Below are 23,745 nucleotides of genomic sequence, written 5' to 3' on the forward strand. Positions count from 1 at the left end.
GATTTGCTCTTCACATTGCTGAAAATGATGAAGCAGTGGCTGATCAGTTCATCAATGGGTTGATTCCCGAGATCTTTACACTGGTGAATGCAGGACGACCGAATAATTTTGCTGATGCCTTGAACCGAGCAAAAGGAGCAGAAGCGGGCCCGATTAGGCAAAAAAGAGCTTCGTATGTTGCTGCAGCACTGAAACAACAACAACCTCCCACTCAGTTCCACCAACCCCCTCCCAGATTTGATAGTGGTGGTAGCAGCAGTGGAAAGAAAGATCACTTGAAAGCTCGAGGAAAACAGTTTAAGAAGTCTGGTAGTAGTTCATCTAGCTCCAGTGGTTCACGACAGAGCCAGAGTTATACAGGGGTCTATTGCAGAACTTGTGGAGGAAGACATCCCATAGAGCAATGCCAATGAGTGTTTGGTAGTTGCAATATCTATCGACAGCAAGGACATTTTGCTAGAGTCTGTCCACAGAGAAGTTCTCAACGATCCCAGGGAGCAGAATCATCTAGATCAGTGGCTCAGACTGATAGACGATCATATGCTGTTCACTCTTTCCAGCCACTATCTACTCAATCACAGCCGAGGCCAGGAGGAACCCAGACTGTTAGCCAGCCATCAAGACAGCAGGCCAGAGTGTTTGCATTGACTAAAGAACAGGCCCAGGAAGCACCTGATGATGTTGTTGCAGGTAACTGTTCTCTTTGTGGTTACTCTGCTTATGTATTGATTGATACGGTGCATCCCATACTTTTATATCTGAGCGATTTGCATTGATACATGATTTGCCTGTTGAGTCATTATCTGCTGTAGTATCTGTCTCTTCACCTTTGGGGAGAGGTCTTATATCAGTGAAGTCTGTTAAACGTTGTATATTGCAGTATGATGGGAATGAGATTGAGATAGATTGTATTGTACTCAGTTTATCTGATTTTGACTGCATTATCGGTATTGATATGCTGACCAAGTACAGAGCTACCAAAGATTGTTTCCAGAAAATTGTGAGATTCAGACTTGAGATGGCTGATGAGTGGAAACTTTATGGTAAGGGTTCTAGAGCTAGAATTCCTTTGATATCTGTTTTGTCTATGACTCGATTATTACAGAAAGGAGCAGAGGGGTTCCTTGTATATTAAGTAGATGTACTGAAATCGACCACATCATTGGCAGATTTGCCAGTGGTATGTGAGTTTGCTGATGTCTTTCCAGATGAGATTCCGGGTTTGTCTCCAATCCGAGAAATAGACTTCAGCATTGAATTGATACCAGGTATTGTTCCTATATCTAAAACTCCATACAGAATGGCACCGATTGAACTGAAAGAATTGAAAGAGCAGCTTGAAGATTTGCTAGCCAAGGGTTACATCAGACCTAGTGTTTCTCCTTGGGGTACTCCAGTATTATTTGTCAGAAAGAAAGATGGTTCAATGAGACTCTGCATTGACTATCGACAACTGAACAAGGCTACGATAAAGAATAAATATCCTTTGCCCCATATCGATGATTTATTTGATCAGTTGCAGGGTTTTTCTGTTTATTCCAAGATCGATCTGAGATCTGGATATCATCAGCTGAGAGTCAGAGATTCTGATATATCGAAGACAGCTTTCAGAACCAGGTATGGCCATTATGAGTTTATCGTCATGCCATTTGGTTTAACGAATGATCCAGCGGTATTTATGGGTTTGATGAACCGTATATTTCAGAGATATCTTGATGATTTTGTGATTATATTTATTGATGATATTCTGATTTATTCAAAGAATTTGAATGATCATGCTGAGCATTTGAGAACTGTATTGAAGATTCTGAGAAATAAGAAATTGTATGCCAAAATGTCTAAATGTGAGTTTTGGCTGAAGCAAGTGATATTTTTGGGACACATTATATCTGGAGATGGTATTTCTGTTGATCCTAGCAAAGTCGAGGCTGTGATCAGTTGGCCTAGACCGACATCAGTCCCAGAGATATGCAGTTTTATGGGTTTAGCAGGATACTATCGTCGATTCATTAAAGATTTTTCCAGTATTGCGAAGCCGATTACTCAGTTGACTCAAAAGAATGCCCCTTTTGTTTGGTCAGAAGCATGTGAATCCAGTTTTCTGGAATTGAAGAAGAGATTAATCAGCGCTCTTGTATTGACTATTCCGTCAGGTACTGGTGATTTTGTTGTTTATTGTGATGCTTCTCACAGAGGAATATGTTGTGTTTTGATGCAGCGAGGACATGTTATTGCCTATGCCTCGAGACAATTGAAACCACATGAGTCTCGCTATCCGATTCATGATCTTGAATTGGCTGCTATTGTATTTGCATTGAAGATTTGGCGACACTACCTATATGGTGAGAAATTTGAGATTTATTCTGATCACAAGAATCTGAAATATCTATTTTCACAGTTAGAATTGAATATGAGACAAAGAAGATGGCTTGATTTATTGAAAGATTTTGATTGTGAAATCAAATATTATCCGGGAAAATTAAATGCAACAGCTGATGCAGTGATTCGAAAGGTATGTTCTTTATCCATATCGACGATTGGTGTTTTGAATTTGATTGAAGATTGCTGTCTTTCTGGATTAGTATTTGAGACAGATTATCAACCTCTGTGACTTTATGCTATTGAAGTTGAACCAGAGATGATTTTTCGAATTAAAGAAGCACAGAAAGTTGATCAGAATGTTCAGAACTCGATATTGATGGTCAGATCAGGGCATCAATCAGAATATCAGGTTCGTGATGATGTGTTATATGTGAATAATCGAATTGTTGTGCCAAATGTTTCAAACTTGAAACAGCAGATTTTGACAGAAGCGCACTGTAGTCGTTTGAGTATTCATCCTGGTGGCAGAAAGATGTACAATGATATGAAAAAACAGTTTTGGTGGAAACAAATTAAAGCAGACATTGCAGAGTTTGTATCCAAATGGTGTGAATTGCCAACAGGTGAAAGCAGAAAGGAAGAAACCAGGAGGTCTGTTGCATAGCTTATCTATTCCAGAATGGAAATGAGATCACATTTCCATGGATTCTGTTACGAAGATACCACGATCCTCCTGAGGTTGTGATACGATTTGGGTCTTTATTGACAGATTGACCAAATCAGCATGCTTTATTCCTTACAGAATGACGAATAGACATGACCAGATGACAGAGATTTATGTCAGGGAAGTGGTCAGATTACATGGTGTGCCGAAATCTATCGTATCAGATCGTGATCCTCGATTTACTTCGCACTTTTGGCACAGTCTGCAACAAGCTCTAGGTACGAAATTACATTTAAGTACCGCATATCATCCTCAGACAGATGGACAGTCAGAGCGGACTATCCAGACATTGGAGGATATGCTGAGAGCTGTAGTGCTAGACTTTGGCACTAATTGGCAAGATTCTTTGCCACTTTGTGAATTTTCGTACAACAACAGCTATCAAACGAGTATAGAGATGGCTCCGTTTGAAGCGTTGTACGGCAAAAAGTGCTGATCCCCTCTCTATTGGGATGAGATATCTGAGGTACCTGAACTTGGGCCTGATATGATTCGAGATATGACTGAGAAAGTGAAGCTGATTCATCAGAGAATGAAGACAGCTCAAGATAGACAGGCCAAATATGCAGATATACGACGTCGACCGTTAGAGTTTGAACAAGGAGACAGAATATTTTTGAAGATTTATCCTTTCAGAGGCATTGTCAGATTTGGCAAGAAAGGGAAATTATCTCCACGTTATATCGGTCCGTATGAGATCCTTGAGAAAATAGGTACTCGTGCATATCGACTTGCTATTCCGCCTTCTCTATCTGGGATACATGACGTCTTTCATGTATCTATGTTGAGGAAATATCTTCCTGATGCTTCTCATGTTCTTCAGCCAGACGAGACAGAACTTGATGAAACTCTGAGTTATTTTGAGAAACCGATCCAGATTCTAGATCGTAAAGAAAAGCAGCTCAAAACGAAGACTATTCCGCTTGTGAAAGTTCAGTGGAGTTGTCATGGCATAGAAGAAGCTACCTAGGAAACTGAATCAGATATGAGACAAAAATTTACAGAGTTATTTCATTGATGTGAGTTTCTTATTTAGCTTTTGCTATATCTCCTTCTTGTATGTGATTTGATTGCCTGTGATTTCGGGGACGAAATCAGATCTTAGAGGGGGATAATTGTAATGCTCGAGATTTTATTATGTTAATCCGAGATTATTTATTCATGAATTGATGTAATTATAGAAGGACCACTCCGAGGCACGATTTGAGATAGCATGTGATATTATGTTGTGCGAGGACAGAAGGTCTTGCGCATATGCGCGAAACGAGCCACGCATATGCACGAGAAGAGGCGCGCATATGCGCGAGCATATTAAATGAAGAAATGCCGAGACAGTAGGTCTCGCGCATATGCACGGGGACAGGGCGCGCATATGCGCGAGCTGATGAATCCAGAATTGCCGAGACAGAGAGTGTTGCGCGCGAGACGTGCAGTACAAAGATTGAGCCACATGTCTTTGCCATGCATATATTATGTAAAACAAGTTGCATTCCTTCAGTTTTGGCAAGAAGAAAGGACCGAGAAACCTCCAGGAATCCTCAAGCTCTTCATCTTGTAGAATTTTGATTTTGTGCTAGATCCGTCCGTCAGAATTTTAATCCGAGAATAGTTCCGTGCTCCTTTCCTCAAAGGCTTCAAAAATATGTAAGTTTGATCTCTTTTTAGCATGGTTTGAAAATATGTTGTTGGGGGAATCATAATTTGATCTTTATTATGTGTTCCTGAGATTGTGATAATCGTATAATTGAAATCGGATTGAAGAACGGATACCGTATGAAATTGTTATTATTTTCCAGATGTGATTTGATTGAGAATATCCAGATTTGGTATTGGAATTGTGTTTATCGATCGATTATGACTTGTTGAGATTGGTATCTATTGATATGGTATTGCCGGTATCTTGAGGTTGTACCGTTATGCCGTCGAAACAGAATTAGATTGAGATTGATCAATTTATGTCTTGAATTTAGTTGTATATTGATGTTGTACTTCTCGAATATCATTCCAGATTGGTATTGAAGATTTCAGAGACAGAACAAAGCCAAACCCCGAGAAAAAAAAGGTATAAATCAATGTTAAACCGGGAAGACACGACTCGAGTCAGAGATAGCTTGAGTTTCCCAAAACCACATACTTTATTGTAATTGCTTTGATGTTTGCGATTCATGAGATTGATATACTTAGTCTATTGATTTATAGCAAAGTATGTATAGAGTCTTTTGGCAGAGGTGCCATGTCTTTGGCAGAAGTGCCAAGTTACTGGACATTTGGTTTATATTGATGTTGCTTAGGAGTAGATCAAATCCTATTGTAGAGATTCGATATAGAAGGCCAAAGTCTGGGAATAAGAACGTACAACCATCTAGGTCGGAAGAGTAGGTGGGAGACTGCTGCGTTCTTATTCGAACCGGGATCCCTAGATAAGAGTCGAGTCAAGATTAAGAGTCAAAGAGTTTGATTTATAGTTTTATATCGATTCATGTTTTTCAGATTATGATACATGCTATTGATAACTGTTCTATGCTTTTATATATGTTTATATGAAATGCATGTATACATTGTTTATACTGGGAATCTATTTCTCATCGGAGTTATCCGGCTGTTGTTGTGTTTGTATGTGTGCATGAGAACAGGTGAGACAGGATCAGGGTCGAGAAGAGGATGAGAGATTGAGTTTAGAGTGGAGATTCGGACCCAGAAGTAGAGTTGATTTTCATCACTTGATATGTAGTGAATGAACATTAGTTTGTTATGATCTTCTTTTGTACAAGACTTGTACTTTGGATCTTGTTGTAGATATTAAACTTGATCTTGTAATTTGAATGAGATGAGACCTAAATTATTGTAGATTTTGTACACTTGTTTATAAAGTGTTCAACTTTTAAAAAAAATTTTATGACCCAGTTTATTTAATTGATCCATTAAATCCTAATGACGATTGAAAAGAATGCGTTAGCGTCCGGGTCCCCACACTGATCATCATAGTAAGACCACGAATGTGGCCTTCATAAAAGAAAGACCACAAATTTGGCATACAAGAATGTACCAATCACTAAAAGCCTGATATGATTGACATAAAATAAGCCCGTAAATGTGGCATTCCAAAAGCAAGCCCACGAATGTGGCATTCACCATAAGCCCGACCACATGCTCGGCAACGTTAATGGGATTCTTAGTCTATGGCTCTTTATTTGAGCTCGAACACTCTTAGGATTTGGTGTCATTGATAATCTATTTTAAGTCTGTCTTCCGACCAGCTCGGATAATCGGCATATAAGTTTATTACTTAACCGATCTTGGTTTCAATTCAAAAGAGCCGGACAGTTATCCAACTCGAGTTCTTATCTCATTACTTATCCAAATAAAGTTTCGAGTTTATATAGGCACAGACATCCATCCCGTTTGGGTTTCATACATATTACTTAGCCAGTTTTGATTTCAAGTCAAAAGGGCCCGGACGGCCATCCAGCTCGGGTTCTTATCTTTCTACTTACCCAAATTTCAAATTTTTACGAGCCCGGACAGCCATCGAGCTCGGGTTTCTTATGCCATTATTTAACCAAAAATGGCTTCAAGTTTAGAAGTGCTCGGAATGACAATCTTGCCCGGGTTTTTATGTATTTACTTGGCCAAATTATTGGTTTTAAGTCGCATATACTAGAGTTCTTACCTTCTTACTTTATTGAATTCTCGGTTGTATATTATAAGTGTTCGGGTGGCAGTCCCGATTAAGATTAGGGAAAACTACCTAGCAATGTTAATAAGATAGGGACAATATTACAATCAAAAAACGATATCACAATCACAAAACGAGTGGCCATTTATAAAATCAAAATGGTTATTATAATTCCGAATCCAAAATGCCGAACAAGGCATGCAATTAAAAGGAAAATTAAACCAAGGGGCTCTGAGGGTTGGGGTTGGCCTCATCTTGGTCTGCCTGCCCAGATGATAAGTGCAAGATTTGCACTTAATTTATATTAGAATCCATTTCGAATTATGCTTGTTTCGAACTGAATTATGCGTTTTTGTTTTGCTTTTGTTGTCATTTCAAGAATGGAGAAAATAGTGGGAACGAAACCAAGGGGACTAAGGAAACAGAGTAGTGCGCAGCCGAGAGCACACCACGGACAGAGGTGCGCGCGCGGTCCGCGCCACTTCACGCGCAACCGCGCGCGCAGACATGCAAGATGATCGACAGAGGTGCGCGCGCAGCCGTGCCACTTCACGTGCAGCCACGCGCGCATAGATACAGCTTGAAGACCAGAGGCGCGCGCGGCCACGCCACTTCACGCGCAGCCGTGCGCGCGCAACAACAAGCTATACGGCAGAATGGTGCACGCGGCCACGCCACTTCTCGCGCCACCGCGCGCACGCCGTCCCAGAAAGTTATATAAAGCCGCATCCTAGGTCAGAAAAAGGAGGCCGTCATTGGAGAAAGAAGACGCACAGGCAGCCGTCTTGGGAGAAAGAAAGGACACGAGAGCCGCAGAGCACATGCACAAAATGGAAAGAGACACAAAGAGAGATCACGAAGAGAAAGAACAACGATTCTGGGGACAGAGACGCTACTTCTGATTTGTCATCTCTTCTTTCGCTTTCTATATTTTAGTGTGTTGCGATGTCTAAAATGTTGAACATGTCTTGTTTTTGCTTGGATTTTGTGATGAACTAATTCTGCAGTCTAGAGAATGATGTAACTTTGTGGATACGATAATTTGACGTGGTTATTTCATATGATTGAATTCCATTTTAGATTTAATTGTGTTTCTCTGTGTTTATTTCACTGCAATTTACTGGCCTTAAATTGTTTGTTGTTTGATAAATTCTATAACTCGGGAGAGGTACTAGGATTAAATATCATTAGAGACACATCGTTGAATGTTTATAGCGTTCGGAAGGCGTATGACTTTAGCGAGGCTTAGGTAAGAACATTGTTTGCATTTATCAATTAAACATAATTGAATCGAAGTTTGATTGATACAATTTATTCGTCACTTGGGAAAGGGGGAATAAAATAATTAAGTGTTCTTGGTCATTAAATAATTGGAATTCGTGAATATAAGTTTAACTGGGAATAATTATCGTGGAAACTTAGTGAAATCATCTCTCTAGATATTTTCTCTCATTGTTATTCATCAACTCAGTGATTTGATTATTTCTTTGTTATCAATTAATTCGATTAAGTAAACCAATTTTTTTTTATTCTTCTAAATAAAGTTGAGACTATTTTAATTGCAAGCATTGATATAATTTTAGTTTACACTCCTCGTGGGATCGACACTCGTACTCAAAAATACGTTTTACTATAACTTGACGTCGTGCGCTTGCGAACAATCACGAAAACACGCAACAAGTTTTTGGCGCCGTTGCCGGGGAGTGTCAAAATTTGAATTTATATCAGTATTGTTACCAATTAGTCTAGATTTTAGTTTAGATCTTTTTATTTTATTTCATTTTTTATTTATTCACTTTCTCTGTTTCACAGTGCATGCTAAGATCGCACAGTGTTGCATGTTTTCTTAAATGCTCGCAAGCGCACGATGTCAAATTATAGTAAAATGCAATTTTGAGTGCAAGTGTCGATCCCACGAGGAGTGTGTATAAAAAATATATCAATGCTTGTAATTAAAATAGTCCAGACTTTATCTAGAAAATTCGTAAGAGAATTGGTTTGTTTAAAACAATTAAAATGCGAATAAACAATAAATCGAATTACCGACTGGAGAAATATCAGTGATAGAAATTATCTAGAGGACTGATTTCACTAAGTTTCTACAATAATTCTCCTAGTTGCATTTAAATTCCTGAATTCCTATTATTTAATGGCCAAGAACACTTATGTATTTTATTCCCCCTTTCCCAAGTGACGAATAAATGTATCAATCAAACTTCGATTCAATTATTCCTAATAAAAATCTAAGTTTAATTAATAAATGCAATCAATGTTCTTACCTAAGCCTCGCAAAAGTTATACGCCTTCCGAACGATATAAACATTCCACGATGTGCCTCTAGTGATCTATAATCCTAGTCTCTCTCCCGAGTTGTAGAATTAATCACCACATACAATTTATGGCCAGTAAGTTGCAATGAAATAAGAGTAGAGAACACAATTAAATAAAACAGAATCCAATCATAAAAATATCCACGTCAAATCATCGTATAGACAAAGCTACGTCAACCTCTAGAATGGAAATTTAGTTCATCACGAAATCCAAGAGAAAACAAGACATGTTTGTGATTCTAGACATCGCTACGCAATAAAATAAAGAAACAAAAGAAAAGATAACAAATCCGAAGTGTCGTCTCTGTCCCCATATCCGTCGTTCTTCGTATTTGTGGCTGTTCTTCACACTCTGAATCTTCGTCTCGTGTATGCTCTCCGTTTCTCGCTTCTTTTCCTTCCCAAGATGGTGAATTTTCGTGTAATTTCTCTACACGGCGGCTAATCCCTTTCTGACCTAGACGATCGCGCTTTTATACTTTTTCTGGACGCGGCGCGCGCGGTGGCGCGATAGGTGCTGCTCCTCTAGCCATGAATGTGTGCGCGCGGTCGTGCATGTTGTCGCGCGGCCGCGCGCACCTCTCGGTTCATCTTCTGCTTCTGTGCGCGTGCTGGTGCGCGAGATGTCGCGACCGCGCGCAAGCTTCTGCCCTTGTGCATTACCTGTGTGCGCGCGGCTGCGCGTGAAGTGGCGCGACCGCGCGCGCCCTTCTGGTCTTGGCAATATTTATACTCGCGGCTCGGTTCTGTTTTCTTGGTCCACTTGGTTTCGTGTCCACTATTTTCTCCATTCCTGAAATGACAACAAAAACAAACCAAAAACGCGTAATTCTGTTCGAAACAAGCATAATTCAAAATGGATTTAAATGTAACTTAAGTGCAAATCTTGCACTTATCAAACCCCCCAAACTTGAACTGTTCCTAGTCCCGAGCAAAATAAAATAAAAACAGGAAGTCAATTAACAAGTAATGAAACTCTTAACAGTCATGGATTCGCAAAAAGTGATATTGGCCTCAGATTTATCTATTTTAATGTAATTCATGATTTCCCAAGAGTCACGTGTGTGTGTGATATGTCAATGTTCGTTTACCCCATCGAGTGCTCAAATAGAGTCATAATGCCCATTCACCTTACAGAATCAAGAAATCCTCAGTTTAGTTCAACCCACACTTCATCAAAATACAAATTCACATTCATAGATCACATAGGACTTTATTGGTGATTAATTGGCTCAATGAATATTCAACGAAATTATACCAAATATGAAATCACACAATGAGATGCTTGCAAGCAAGTGATTAAAGTCTATACTTGATGACTATGTTTTTCAGGTATCCATAGGCTTGACTTGAACAACTTTTCTCCACTAGTATATTGGATAAATGTGACAAGGTTAATAGGTCTTGTAGGCTTGTAACGTTAGGCCACGGCTCACGGCTACAATAAAGGTATGGAAATCAAAATTTGAGAGAAGTAATCAATTCTTCATCATTTTCACTATCCTTTCATTCAACATCACTTCATTGTTTTCTTCCTCATCATATCCTCCATTTCCCATATTTTCTTTCTTGCTCACCACTTTTGATTCATTCTTTTCATTGTTTTCATTGACGTACACCACTTGATTTTTTTCAGTAGGCTCAAAATGGGACACTAGAGATATTTCATTTTCGTATGGTAGGCTCGAAGGCTTAAAACGGCTCCAAAGATCGCCTAAATCATTCCTATGTCACATATTATCCGTATTTCGCCTCGAAAAGTGTTCAAACAAGTTCTAGACTTCCGTCAATCCAGTAGTCAACTCATACAAACCAACCACATGCAATTTTCAATCAAAATGATATATGAGGTAGGTATAAAAGAAATTTTAAGCATCTCAATCACTTCGAGGCTCAAAGGGCTACAATTGACAGTTAGACAAAGAACACATGCCCAAAGATATTGTGAAAAATTGCCTAGATCATTTCTATGTCTGCAAAAGTGTCAATCAATGTCATGCAAGATTTACCAAGAATCGGATCTCCATCGTCTATTTAGCATCACAGGCATGCAACTTGTCTCTAAGCAATGATAGTATCAACTAACACGACAGTGCAGAATAATTGTGACTCCTAAGTTATCATGAACACATATATTTCAGGATCGCAATTCAATTTTTCATCATCGGCCACACATTTTACTTATCCATGACTCTACCTAACAAGTTCTATCATGCAATAAAAAAAAAATCAAATTAACTAATACTACGCAATAAAAAGAAAACTAACGAACAAAGCAATTGCACCCCCCAAACTTAAAGTATGCATTGTCCTCAATGTATAGAAATGAAGAACATGACAACACATACCTCGCTCCCAAGTGTCAGAACTCGGGGCTCGAGTCATCGTTCGAAGCCTCTTCATCATCATCATCCATGGGCTGCGGTGGTGATAGAACTGGTGGTGGGTACTGTGGTGGCCAGACTGGATGTGGTGGATAGGGAACATCCGCGGGTCCAGTAGGTGGGAAACGCTGGGCGAGCACTGATGGGAAGTCCATCATAAAAGACATGAAGGTACTAGAAGTGTGTCGGTGTTCAGCTTGCTCTTGTCGTTCGACCCGCATATCCTGTTCCATTCGGAACATCCTGTCTCGCAAACTGGATCGAGGGATCGATGGTGGTGGTGGTGGATTGCGTGCTCTGGCCCTCTGGTTGTACTCTGCCCTGGCCTCTTGTCGTTATATTTCGTCTCCAAAGCGCGAACGGGTGACTTCATATGCCGTGATTGAGCCCTTGGGTTTCAAAACCTGTTCGTCTGCGCCCCATTGCACACCGGCATGAAGACATAGTGCAGTGATAGTATGTGGACAAGGCAGGCTGACAGTCATAAGCCCCGTACCAGCACGCATGATAAAACTGTGAATGAGCTTCCCAAGATCCACGGTCTTCCCGGTCATTATTGCGTAAATCAACGCCACTTTATCCTTTGTAATTTCTGTTTGATGTGATGAGGGCATGATTCGTGATAGAATGAAAGATACCCAATGGCGTGGGTTACGGCGTAAGTCAGACTTCTTCATAGTGACCGGGGAGCCCTGATTCAAGCGCCACTCTGCACCCTCGATGCATAGGGTCCTGATAATCGCATCGTAATCCATAGCCCCAGTAATCAAATCAGTATACTCGTCATTTTCATAGCCCGGCAGATTATAGATTGCATTAATGGTTGCCGAATCGAAATATACCAATTGTCCTCTGACCAAAACTCCGTAATCCTCGTGTTTGATTCGCAGATTCGCATAAAATTCCCGGACTACAGAGATAACCGCATCTGGCAGTGACTGGGCTATGTCGACCCACCTTCTTCGCACCATTTCCGCATTTACAGCGCAGTTCAGGTATGTCAAATCTATCCCTCTTTCGTTAATAATCGACCGAGACAAAGTGCTTTCGTAAACTTGGAATGCTCCCTCATTCCAAAATTTATGAGCATCATAGGAACAAGAAGAGGAAGCCCCAGCCTTCGATTTCTTTCTAGGCGGCATGATTATGAGCACTATCCACACTTATAATCAACAATATAGACACAAATCCACCAACAATTGCTTGAAATCTGAAAAGTAGCCCAAATGATAACACGTAAAAGAAACTGTACCCTTGAGTGTAGATAATTAACCGGAGATGACGCTCGGCGGTAACAAGTGGCGGCGGTGAGGGGCGCTGACGGCGGCGGCGTGCTGCTGGATGTGCGGCGGCGACAGCGGTGGTGGTTGATGCTTGCAGGTGGTTGTAGGAGATGAGTTGTGTGAAGGTTGTTTGTGTGAGAAGGATTTGGATGGAAGTTGTGGAGGAGAGGAATAGTTGAGAGGAGAGTTTGTGTGGAGAGGATTTGAGGGAGGCGGCTGTTTTGTGGGGAGGAGGTGTGTGTGTGTGTAAATCGTGAGATAGGGTTTTAAATGGGGGGTAGGGACGCGGCGCGCGCGGTCGCGCGAGAAGTGGCGCGGCCGCGCGCGAGCTTCTGGATACCTGCCAATAATTGAGTAATATGGCGCAGTCGCGTGCGCGTCTCGGGTTTCCTTCGTTAATGATGTGCGCGCGGTCGCGCGAGAACTCGCGCTGGGGCGCGAGGGCTTCTGTTTTTTTATGGTCGATGGAGTGCGCGCGGTGGCGCGAGATTTTGCGCGCTGACGCGCATGCTGCTGTCCCTTCGCCCCCTTTTTTTTTATTTAATAAATAACAAATTGAAATTGAAATACTTAATATTCAATGTAATACTTAATTTTCACTATTTAAGTATTACATTGAATAGTGAAAATTAAAAATATTAACTAAGAAATTGAAATAAAATAATGAAGCAGAACGAATGCGAAAATAAATAAATGCGGGTTGCCTCCCACACAGCGCTTTGTTTAACGTCATCAGCCCGACTACCAGTCCTGTTCAATTGGGTTCACCCAGACTAAGATTGTCAATATTCCTCACTTCAGTTCCATAGTATGCCTTAACCCGCTGTCCATTGACCTTGAAAGTTCGTCCATCACTGCACTTCAACGCGATGGCCCCATGAGGATTTACTGTTTCCACTACAAATGGCCCTGACCAACGTGATTTCAGCTTACCAGGAAACAACTTCAGACGAGAGTTGAACAGTAGTACTTGTTGTCCTGGTTTGAGTTCCCTTCAGACAATGATTTTGTCATGCCACTTCTTAGTTTGCTCTTTGTAGATTTTGGCATTTTCATAAGCGTCATTTCGGAATTCATCCATCTCACTTAACTGCAGTTTTCTGACATCGCCAGAAGCTTTCAGGTCGAAGTTCAACTTTTTAACTGCCCAAAATGCTCGGTGCTCCAGTTCTAGTGGCAAGTGGCATGCTTTCCCAAATACTAGCCTATAGGAAGACATCCCAGTAGGCGTCTTGAATGCGGTCCGATAAGCCCATAACGCATCATCCAACTTCATAGCCCAATCCCTCCGGTTGGTGTTGACAGTCTTTTCCAGTATTTGCTTAATTTCTCGGTTGGATACTTCAGCTTGTCCATCGACTGAGGATGATATGCTAGTGCCAATTTGTGCTTCACATTGTATTTAGCCAAAAGTGAGTTGAAAATTCTATTGCAAAAATGCGTACCTTCGTCACTTATGATGGCTCTCGGCGTTCCAAACCTGGTGAAGATGTTTTTATCCACAAATTTCACTACAACATGAGAGTCATTAGTATTGGTGGCGATTGCTTCCACCCATTTCGACACATAATCAACAGCTAATAGAATGTAAGAATTACCAAAAGAAGGAGGAAAAGGTCCCATGAAGTCTATACCCCAAACGTCAAAAAGTTCCACTTCCAAAACATTAGTCAGTGGTAATTCGTGACGCCTAGATATGTTTCCTAACCTCTGGCATCTATCACATGATTTTACTAAGGTATAACTATCTTTAAACAAACTAGGCCAATAGAAACCAAATTGCAATACCTTAGCTGCTGTTCGTGACGCTCCAAAGTGTCCACCATATGGTGAAGAATGACACTTCTCCAAAATTTGTTGGGCTTCAAGACCCTCCACGCATCTCCTAATCACTTGGTCAGCACACCTCTTGTACACAAATGGGTCATCCCAATAATAAAACTTGATATCATGGACAAACTTCTTCTTCTGATGATAGCTCAAATCTGGAGGAAGGGTACCACAGGACAAAAAATTTGCAATATCAGCAAACCAAGGAATTACAGTGTTTACCTCAAAGAGTTGCTCATCCGGAAAAGTTTCCTGTATAGCTTCCTCTTCTTTCTTCTCCTCCAGCTCAAGCCTCGACAAATGATCAGCTACCTGATTCTCACTACTTTTTTTATCCTTGACCTCAAAGTCAAATTCTTGTAATAGCAAAATCCACCTTATCAAGCGTGGTTTTGCATCTTTCTTGGAGAAAAGGTAGCTAATAGCTGCATGGTCAGTGAAAACGATTACCTTTGTGCCAATCAAATAAGGCCTGAATTTGTCGAAGGCAAATACTACTGCAAGCATCTCCTTCTCGGTCGTAGTGTAATTCTGCTGAGCAGCATCCATCGTGCGGCTTGTGTAGTAAATCGCCCTAACCATCTTGTCCCTTCTTTGGCCTAAGACAGCGCCCACTGCATAATCACTTGCATCACACATTAGCTCAAAGGGCTCCTTTCAGTCCGGCACTATCATGATCGGTGCGGTCACCAATGCCATTTTGATCTTCTCAAATGCCTGCAAACAATCATCATCAAATATAAAAGTCGATTCTTTTTCAAGTAAATTACATAGGGGTTTAGTGATCTTAGAAAAATCTTTAATAAATCTACGATAAAACCCCGCATGTCCTAAGAAGCTCATTATTCCCTTGATGCTCTTTGGTGGAGGAAGTTTTTCAATGGTAACCACCTTGGCTCTGTCTATCTCTAATCCCCGAGAAGACACTTTATGTCCAAGAACAATGCCCTCTTGGACCATAAAATGACACTTCTCCCAATTAAGAACTAAGTTCTTATCCTGGCATCTCTGCAAAACAAGGGATATGTTATGTAAATAATGATCAAACGACGAACCGAATACCGAAAATTTGTCCATGAAGACTTCCATTATTTCCTCCACCATATCTGCAAAAATGGCCATCATGCACCTCTGGAAAGTGGCAGGTGCATTGCATAGCCCAAACGGCATTCTACGAAAAGCAAACGTGTCATAGGGACACGTGAAAGTAGTCTTCTCCTGATCTTCCGGCGCTATAGCAATTTGGTTATAACCTGAATAACCATCTAAAAAACAATAATGACAATAGCCAGCAAGTCTATCAAGCATTTGATCAATAAAAGGCAGTGGAAAATGATCTTTACGTGTGGCATTGTTTAACTTTCGATAATCAATACATACTCGTCAGCCAGTTACAGTGCGAGTAGATATCAGTTCATCATTTTCGTTTTTCACCACAGTTACTCCACCCTTTTTTGGTACAACTTGTACAGGAGATACCCAACTACTGTCAGAAATAGCATAAATCACACCAGCATTTAGTAATTTCAGTACCTCGTTTTTCACAACCTCTTTCATAGCTGGGTTCAACCTCCTCTGGTGATCCACATAAGGAGTATACGACTCCTCCATCAAAATTTTATGCATGCATATAATGGGGCTAATTCCCCTAATATCAGAAATCGACCATCCTAAAGCAGTTTTAAATTTCCTCAATACTCTTAATAACTTATCTTTTTCAGTACAAGTAAGTGAGGAAGAGATGATTACCGGATACGTCGACTTTTCACCTAAAAATGCATAGCAAAGGTGACTTGGCAGCTCCTTCAATTCAGGGGAAGGAGGTATTACCTTTGTTTGCTCATTTACCTCCAATTCTTCAAGCGGTGTATCTTTTCTCCTTTCTTTCTGCAGTGCCTCGAGGGCCACCCGTTGCTCTTTTACTTCCCAATTTTCTTCATCAATAGCTCCAGCAGCACCTATCAAGCAGCTCTCCAAAGGATCTCTAGTTCCTGCACAATCAAGGGACATACATGAGTCTAAAATATCAATGCTTTTACAAGTGCTTACCTCATTTGACTCTTTCATGGCGTGATAGATATTAAAAACGACAGCTTCTCCGCCAACTCTCAAGGTGAGTTCACCCTTATGCACATCTATCAATGCCCTTCCAGTTGCCAGAAACGGTCTCCCAAAGATTAGTGGAGCATCGTGATCTTCCTCCATATCTAAAATCACAAAATCAGCAGGAAAAATAAATTTATCTACTTTTACCAGTACATCCTCGACTATCCCACGTGGATACGTGAGACTTCTGTCTGCAAGTTGTAAGGTGATAGTAGTTGGTTTAACCTCTCCAAGCTCCAGATCCCTGTAAATAGAAAATGGCATCAAATTAATACTTGGTCCTAAATCACATAAAGCTTTACTACATTTAGAACCACCAATAAAGCAGGGACTCCCTGGATCTTTTAATTTCTGTGGTAGCTTCTTCTGCAGTATGGCGCTACACTCTTCGGTAAGGTTCACAGTCTCAAACTCCTGTAGCTTCCTCTTCTTAGACATCGCATCTTTAATAAACTTTGCATAATTCAGCATTTGCTCCAAAGCATCAGAAAATGGTATGTTGATGTGTATCTTCTTAAAAATCTCCAAAAATTTTGCAAACTGATCATCCAATTTCTTCTTTTTGAATCTCTGAGGGTATGGTAGGGTCGGCTTATATACTGGATGTCGTTTTACTTCAACTTCTATCTTGGATTCATCAGCTTTACCTTCTTCAACTATCTTTTCACTTTCCACTCTCTCTTTAGGAATCTGTACATCCAATTCCTTTCCACTCCTCAAAGTGACTGCCTTGCACTGCTCTTTTGGGTTAACCTCGGTGTTACTAGGAAATTGACCCCTATTATGATCTCTCAATGCGATAGCCAACTGTCCAATTTGAGTTTCCAAAGATTTCATTGTGGCACCCATATTTCCCATGTGAGTCTCCATATTGTCAAGGCGAGATTCAGTCCGTGCCATCCTCTTGCCGGACTCAGCAACAAATGTTCCTACTAAATCCTCAAACGAAGGCTTTCCCTCTCCCTTTGATGTATTGAACCCCGGTGGAGGATTCAACACATTTTTGTTATTTGCATAAGAAAAATTTTCATGATTTCTTAATTCTGGGTGATAAGTATTAGGGGGAGGGTGTAGAACCCGTAAATCAGTAGACGTATAAGCCATGCATAATTCTAGGTTTTCTTAAATTTAATTGACTTCATTGCATGATACATTTATTTGAAGTTAATTATTTATTATTTCAGTTCAGTAGATTGATTTTTAGCATTTCAGTATTTTCAGTGAGGCCGGACCGGAGTTGGAGTTTTGAGATAGAATTTAAGATTTCGAGAAATATTTCCAGAAGTTAATTTAGCCAGCAACCAAGTTCATTTAAGTTAGAAAGGGAGGTTTGAGGATTTAATATAATTATTTAAGGTGATTAAGAAATGAACTCATTTAAGTTATTAAATTAAGGGGTTAGCTCACTAAATTATTTAAAAGATTAGTAAGGCTTTCAAGGATTATTAGTTGACTAGATAATCAACATTCCCCTTTATTTCATTATGCATTTTTCGGCCACCCTTAGTGCTAGAAGATTCATTTTCCAACTCATCAACTTTGACCAATTCTTTGCATGTAATTAGTAGGATAATTCTAGGATTTTTGGGAGCACAATTTAATTAAATAAATGGACATATCCTAGTCTAGAACAAGAGAAATTTTGGCCACTACCTCCTAGAAGCATCCACCAACTCATTTGATATCAATTCAAAATTTAAAATTCAAAGGGGAGTGGACTTGGTCTTGATTCTTCCTTATATTGTGCACCCTTCTCCTCACCCCTCATAACCATTTTCTCCCCCCTCTCCTTTTCGAAAATTCAAAGTGAATTCACACTCATTTTCAGTAGAAAAATCGTGAGGTACCTAGCCAAAAAGAAGAGAGAAAAATCGAGAACAAGGTAAGGTAGAAAAGAGAAGCGCTCCATCTCCTCCGTGCCGCGTCGTCGTCGTTTCGTTCGTTTTCTTTCGAAACGAAACCAGGCATGTCTAGATTTCTTTCAAACCTCAATCAAGTCATATTATCATTTATTTTTCAGTACATGATCATGTTTATTCAAGCAAAAACTGAGATACATGTCAAAACATTTTGGAACAACACATGCAGAATTTTCGATTTCCTTGGCAAGCTTCACGATTTCTTTTGGTTTGTGAGTTTCAGGTATTGGATCGACTCCAGGCTCCCAAGGCGGCTTGTATACATGTAGTAGGATGCATTAGGACCATGTTGGTCCATTCAAACCAGCCCCATGCTTGCTGGAAATTCAGAATGACAGCAAGTCCCCATAGGTGCAGAAATGTTGTTTGAAAAATTCAGTTTGTTGTCATGGAGGAAGGATCTGATCTTGGCTGCCCCAAGGGCCTATAGCCATGGTTGGATCACTTCCCTAGCATGTCTAAGACGTGACTAAGTTGCCCTTTTGGTGGCTTGGTCCATGGTTCATCGGTTTTTAATCAAAACGTCACAACAGCCCCTATACCCCTTCGGCTTCTTCATTTGTTCAGCTTTTGGTTCGTTCTTTTGTTGCTTGGTATGGATCTTGGTTGGCCTATGGCCCTTAGCCACGGTTCATATCATGTTCCTAGATGTCTAGATCGTGCCATGGTCAATCAAATGGCCACTGGAACGACGCAAGACATCGATCATAGCATAAACACTACACACGCATGCAGGTTGCTCTCGGTTGGACCCTTCGGTTAAGATTTGGTGTGATGCGGATTTTGGCTGGCCTATGGCCCTTAGCCATGGTTCAAATCATTCCTTGGGATGTTGGTAAGAGTCTCTGGTCGGTGGTTCACTTCCCTAATGGCCGATAGCCTCGAAACCAACGCAAGTCTTGTAGTTGCGCAGCTGCTGGAAATTACAGCAAGTTGCTGTGTCGGTTCAGAGGCTCGTTCAAGTTCTTGGTTGGCTTTTAGCCTATGGCCTTGGACTGGACAGTGCCTCATTGAGTTAGTAAGGTCATGTTTTTGACCGTTCGTCATTTGGATAATTTTTGAGGTCGTACGAGAATTTACGGTGCAATGTGCCAAATTGACTCTCGAAAGAGCGTTTCGTGTTTTGGCCTCCATTCCACCTAGATTTCGACCCTATCATTTTAGGAACATTATTTTATGATTTTTCAGCGTATTTTAATCATGACTATATGTCGGTTCAGTGTCGGTTCAGGTTGGCTCGGAGTCATGATTAAACGCGAAGTCATTAGGCGTCATAGTCGCATCTTTTGAACGTAAATTGCATAGTTGGTCATGTTTAAGCTATTGCATATTTTTCATGGCACAGTTAGGTTGCAGCGAGCCTGGGAACGATCTAATCCAATCCAGTTGGTAAAATTACAGGAATTTTCATTATGCAGTTAATTATTTTACGTGCATTAAATAGAAAATGATTATTTTTGAGATTTATGCGATATGGCTTGTGGTTCATTCACTATGTGGGAGTGTTATTTTATACGGTCGCCAGTGACCAATCAGTTCAGTATGGTACCACCCGGTCGCCAGTGACCGGCCAGCTCAGTTCAGTTTCAGCCTCCCCGGTAGCCAGTTACCGATCAGTTCAGCTTAGTGCAGTGGCCACAGGCGTAAAACATAATCTCAACAGAAAATTTTACCAGATATTTCAGTACAGGCTCCAAGGAGCATATATTTGTACAGTACTTTCCAGTTCAGTTATGCACGTATTATAATTGCTCAGTACAGATTATTTTCAGTACGCCTCAGGACTAGGATATGTTAACTCATGCATATTTTAAATTCAGATTTTTCTCGTTACCTGCGATATATGCATGCTGAGTCTTTAGGCTCACTAGACTTGATTGTTGTAGGTACTGATGAGGCCAGGGCCGAGGGCGGGGACCAGTGAGCCAGCTTAGGTCGGCAGTAGTGGCACCCGAGGACCTCAGAGCAGCAGTTGTTATTTTTTTTCGCAAACAATTTTATCAGTCGTTGGATATTTTTTTAAATCGTTGTTGTTGGCAAAACTTTAATTTTCTTCCGCTGCAATATTTTGAAATATTGAACTTGATTCACCAGTGATTTTATGAATGAGGCCATTTAAGTTCTTTTAAAAAGAAAATTTTTAATTTTCCGCAAATTTTCAAGAAAGGAGTTTTAGGCCTTTCGCAATTGGTATCAGAGCGGTGGTTCTGTATAGGGTTTCACTACTACTGACCGCGAGAAGCTCACGAAGCCACGCCTTTGGTCTGTAAGTTTTTCAGTTCAGCATTTTGTTCAGCATTTTAGTTAAAGCATGAATTAGTTTGTCAGCATGCTTCCAGATTTTCAGTATTTCAGAGTTCATTTAAAATAAATTATGGAATTATGCATGTTAGTTACGTATGGGTTATGTTGGAACAGTATGCCCCCTAGACGCATTTTAGAGCGCAACAGAGAGGAGGAGCCTCGCCGAGAAGACAGGGAGGAGCGTAGACCAGAGGGAGACCTACCACCTCCTCCACCGCCCCCACCGGACATGAGTGCCCAGATGTTAGCTGGGATGTCACAGTTCTTCGCACAGTTTGCGGGGGGCAATGCCGCAGCCGTAGCCGCAGCCGCAGCCAGGCCGACAGGGCCCGAGGCTGTGTATGAGCGATTCATGAAGATGCGCCCGAAGGAGTTCTCTGGGGCATCTGATCCCATGCTTGCCGAGGGATGGATCAAATCCCTCGAGGTTATCTTCGATTTTATGGAGCTGGGGGACGCAGACCGAGTCCGATGTGCCACCTACTTGTTCACTGGAGACGCCCGCTTATGGTGGGAAGGAGCTTCGGTAGCCCTGACATTGGCTACACTTTCTTGGACCCGCTTTACAGAGGTTTTCTACTCCAAGTATTTTGCTGAGGAGGTTCGCACCAGGCTGACCACCGAGTTCATAAGTCTGAGACAGGGGGATATGTCGGTTACGGAGTTTATCCGTAAGTTCGAGAGGGGCTGTCACTTTGTGCCCCTGATAGCGAATGATGCCAGAGCCAAGCTGATGCACTTCTTGGTGGGTTTACGGCCGATCTTGCGCCGGGATGTTAGGGTATCTGACCCTGCTACTTATGAGATTGCCGTCTCCAAGGCCTTAGCCGCAGAGCAGGATCTGCGGGATATCGAGAGGGATCGCCAGGGCAAGCGCCCAGTCCAGGCACCGCACCGCCCTCCTCCTCATCAGCATCAGCAGCAGAATAAGAGGCCTTTTCATGGACCGCCCAGGAACCGAGGCCAGCAGCAGCAGCAGCGGGGACGCCCAGCCCCGAGGACTCAGGAGCACCCAGTCTGTCCCAGGTGCTCACGTCGCCATCCTGGAGCATGTATGGCTGGCTCAGGAAAGTGTTTTAAGTGTGGCAGTCCAGACCACATGTTGCTGCAGTGCCCTCAGAGGAATCTGCCTACCCAAGGCAGAGTTTTTGCTCTCCATGCCGCGGAAACCAACCCGGAGACTATGTTGTTGACAGGGAGAATTTTTATATCTGGTTCCGCTACCAAGGCCTTGATAGATTCAGGGGCCACTCACTCATTTATTTCGGAGGTCTTTGCTAACTTCCTCAAGATCCAGACCATTGGGCTAGATACAGCCTTTTCAGTAGTGTTGCCGTCAGGCGAGGAGATGGCAGCTACCGATGTTATCCGAGATATAGACCTTGAGCTGCACGGTAATCTTGTTTATGCGGATCTGATCGTGTTACCGATGCCGGAATTTGACATCATCCTAGGGATGGACTGGCTATTGAGGAACAGAGTGTTGATAGACTTCCAGCGGAGATCCGTTCTTGTCCGACCGCCTGGAATGGAGCAGTTCTTATTTGAGCCGGACAGGTACTTTTCTTTACCGCGCATTATTCCATATGTTCAGGCTAGGAAGCTCATGCATAGAGGGTGTCGGGCATTTCTAGCAACCTTTTTATCTGTCCCCGAGGAACCCAGCCAGTCAGCCTCAGATGTTCCGATAGTTAGAGATTTCTTAGACGTTTTTCCCGAAGACGTCTCTGGTATGCCACCAGAGAGAGAGGTGGAGTTTTCCATTGAGCTTATGCCAGGTACGGCTCCGATATCCAAAGCGCCGTACCGTCTAGCACCGACAGAGATGGCAGAGCTTAAGAAGCAGATCCAGGAACTTCTCGACAAGGAGTTCATTCGCCCGAGCTTTTCTCCATGGGGCGCGCCAGTCTTATTTGTGAAAAAGAAGGATGGCTCGATGAGGCTTTGCATTGACTACCGGGAGTTGAACAGGGTTACAGTGAAGAATAAATACCCACTGCCGAGTATTGAGGATCTGTTTGACCAGTTGCAGGGAGCTTCGATTTTCTCCAAGATAGATCTGCGTTCGGGTTATCACCAGTTGAGGGTGAGAGGTGCTGATGTTTCGAAGACAGCTTTCAGGACTCGTTATGGTCACTACGAGTTCCTTGTGATGCCGTTCGGTCTGACGAATGCGCCAGCGATCTTCATGGATCTCATGAATCGCGTATTTCAGCCGAACCTCGACCAGTTTGTGATAGTGTTCATAGATGACATTCTCGTCTACTCCAAGAATCGGGAGGAGCACAGCCGACATCTGACCACAGTGTTGCAGACATTGCAGAAGCACAAATTATTCGCAAAGTTCAGTAAGTGCGAATTCTGGTTAGAGAAGGTGGCGTTCTTGGGCCACATTGTTTCTAGCAGTGGTATTGAGGTAGACCCCGCCAAAGTTGTAGCAGTTAGAGATTGGGTTGTGCCTCAGAATGCATCCGAGATCCGCAGTTTCCTTGGGCTAGCAGGATATTACAGAAAATTCATCCAGGGATTCTCCTCTATCGCCGTTCCACTCACAGCACTGACAAAGAAAAATGTGAAGTTTGTGTGGAGCGAGGAGTGTCAGAAGAGCTTCGATACTTTGAAGCAAGCTCTTATTTCAGCACCAGTTTTGGCCATGCCATCAGGGCCCGGCGAGTTTGTCCTTTATACCGATGCTTCGAAGCTTGGTTTAGGTGCAGTTTTGATGCAGCATGGGAGAGTGATAGCGTATGCTTCTCGACAGCTGAAAATCCACGAGAAGAATTACCCTACCCATGATCTGGAGTTAGCGGCCGTAGTTTTTGCTTTGAAGATTTGGAGGCACTATCTGTATGGGGAGAAGTGTCAGA

General features: G+C 41.8%; 1 protein-coding gene across 1 annotated transcript; it reads right to left on the reverse strand.

Moving 5' to 3' along the window:
• Positions 1-13,713: 13,713 nt before the first annotated feature.
• On the reverse strand, positions 13,714-15,188 carry LOC142541296 (uncharacterized). Its single transcript, XM_075647853.1, has 3 exons — positions 15,000-15,188; positions 14,508-14,885; positions 13,714-14,025 (listed from the first exon to the last, which is right to left on the reverse strand). The coding sequence occupies exons 1-3, from the start codon at positions 15,186-15,188 to the stop codon at positions 13,714-13,716; spliced, it is 879 nt and encodes a 292-aa protein (XP_075503968.1).
• Positions 15,189-23,745: the final 8,557 nt, after the last annotated feature.

Source organism: Primulina tabacum, chromosome 4 (assembly GCF_025594145.1).
Source record: "Primulina tabacum isolate GXHZ01 chromosome 4, ASM2559414v2, whole genome shotgun sequence".
Classification (NCBI taxonomy): Eukaryota; Viridiplantae; Streptophyta; class Magnoliopsida; order Lamiales; family Gesneriaceae; genus Primulina; species Primulina tabacum.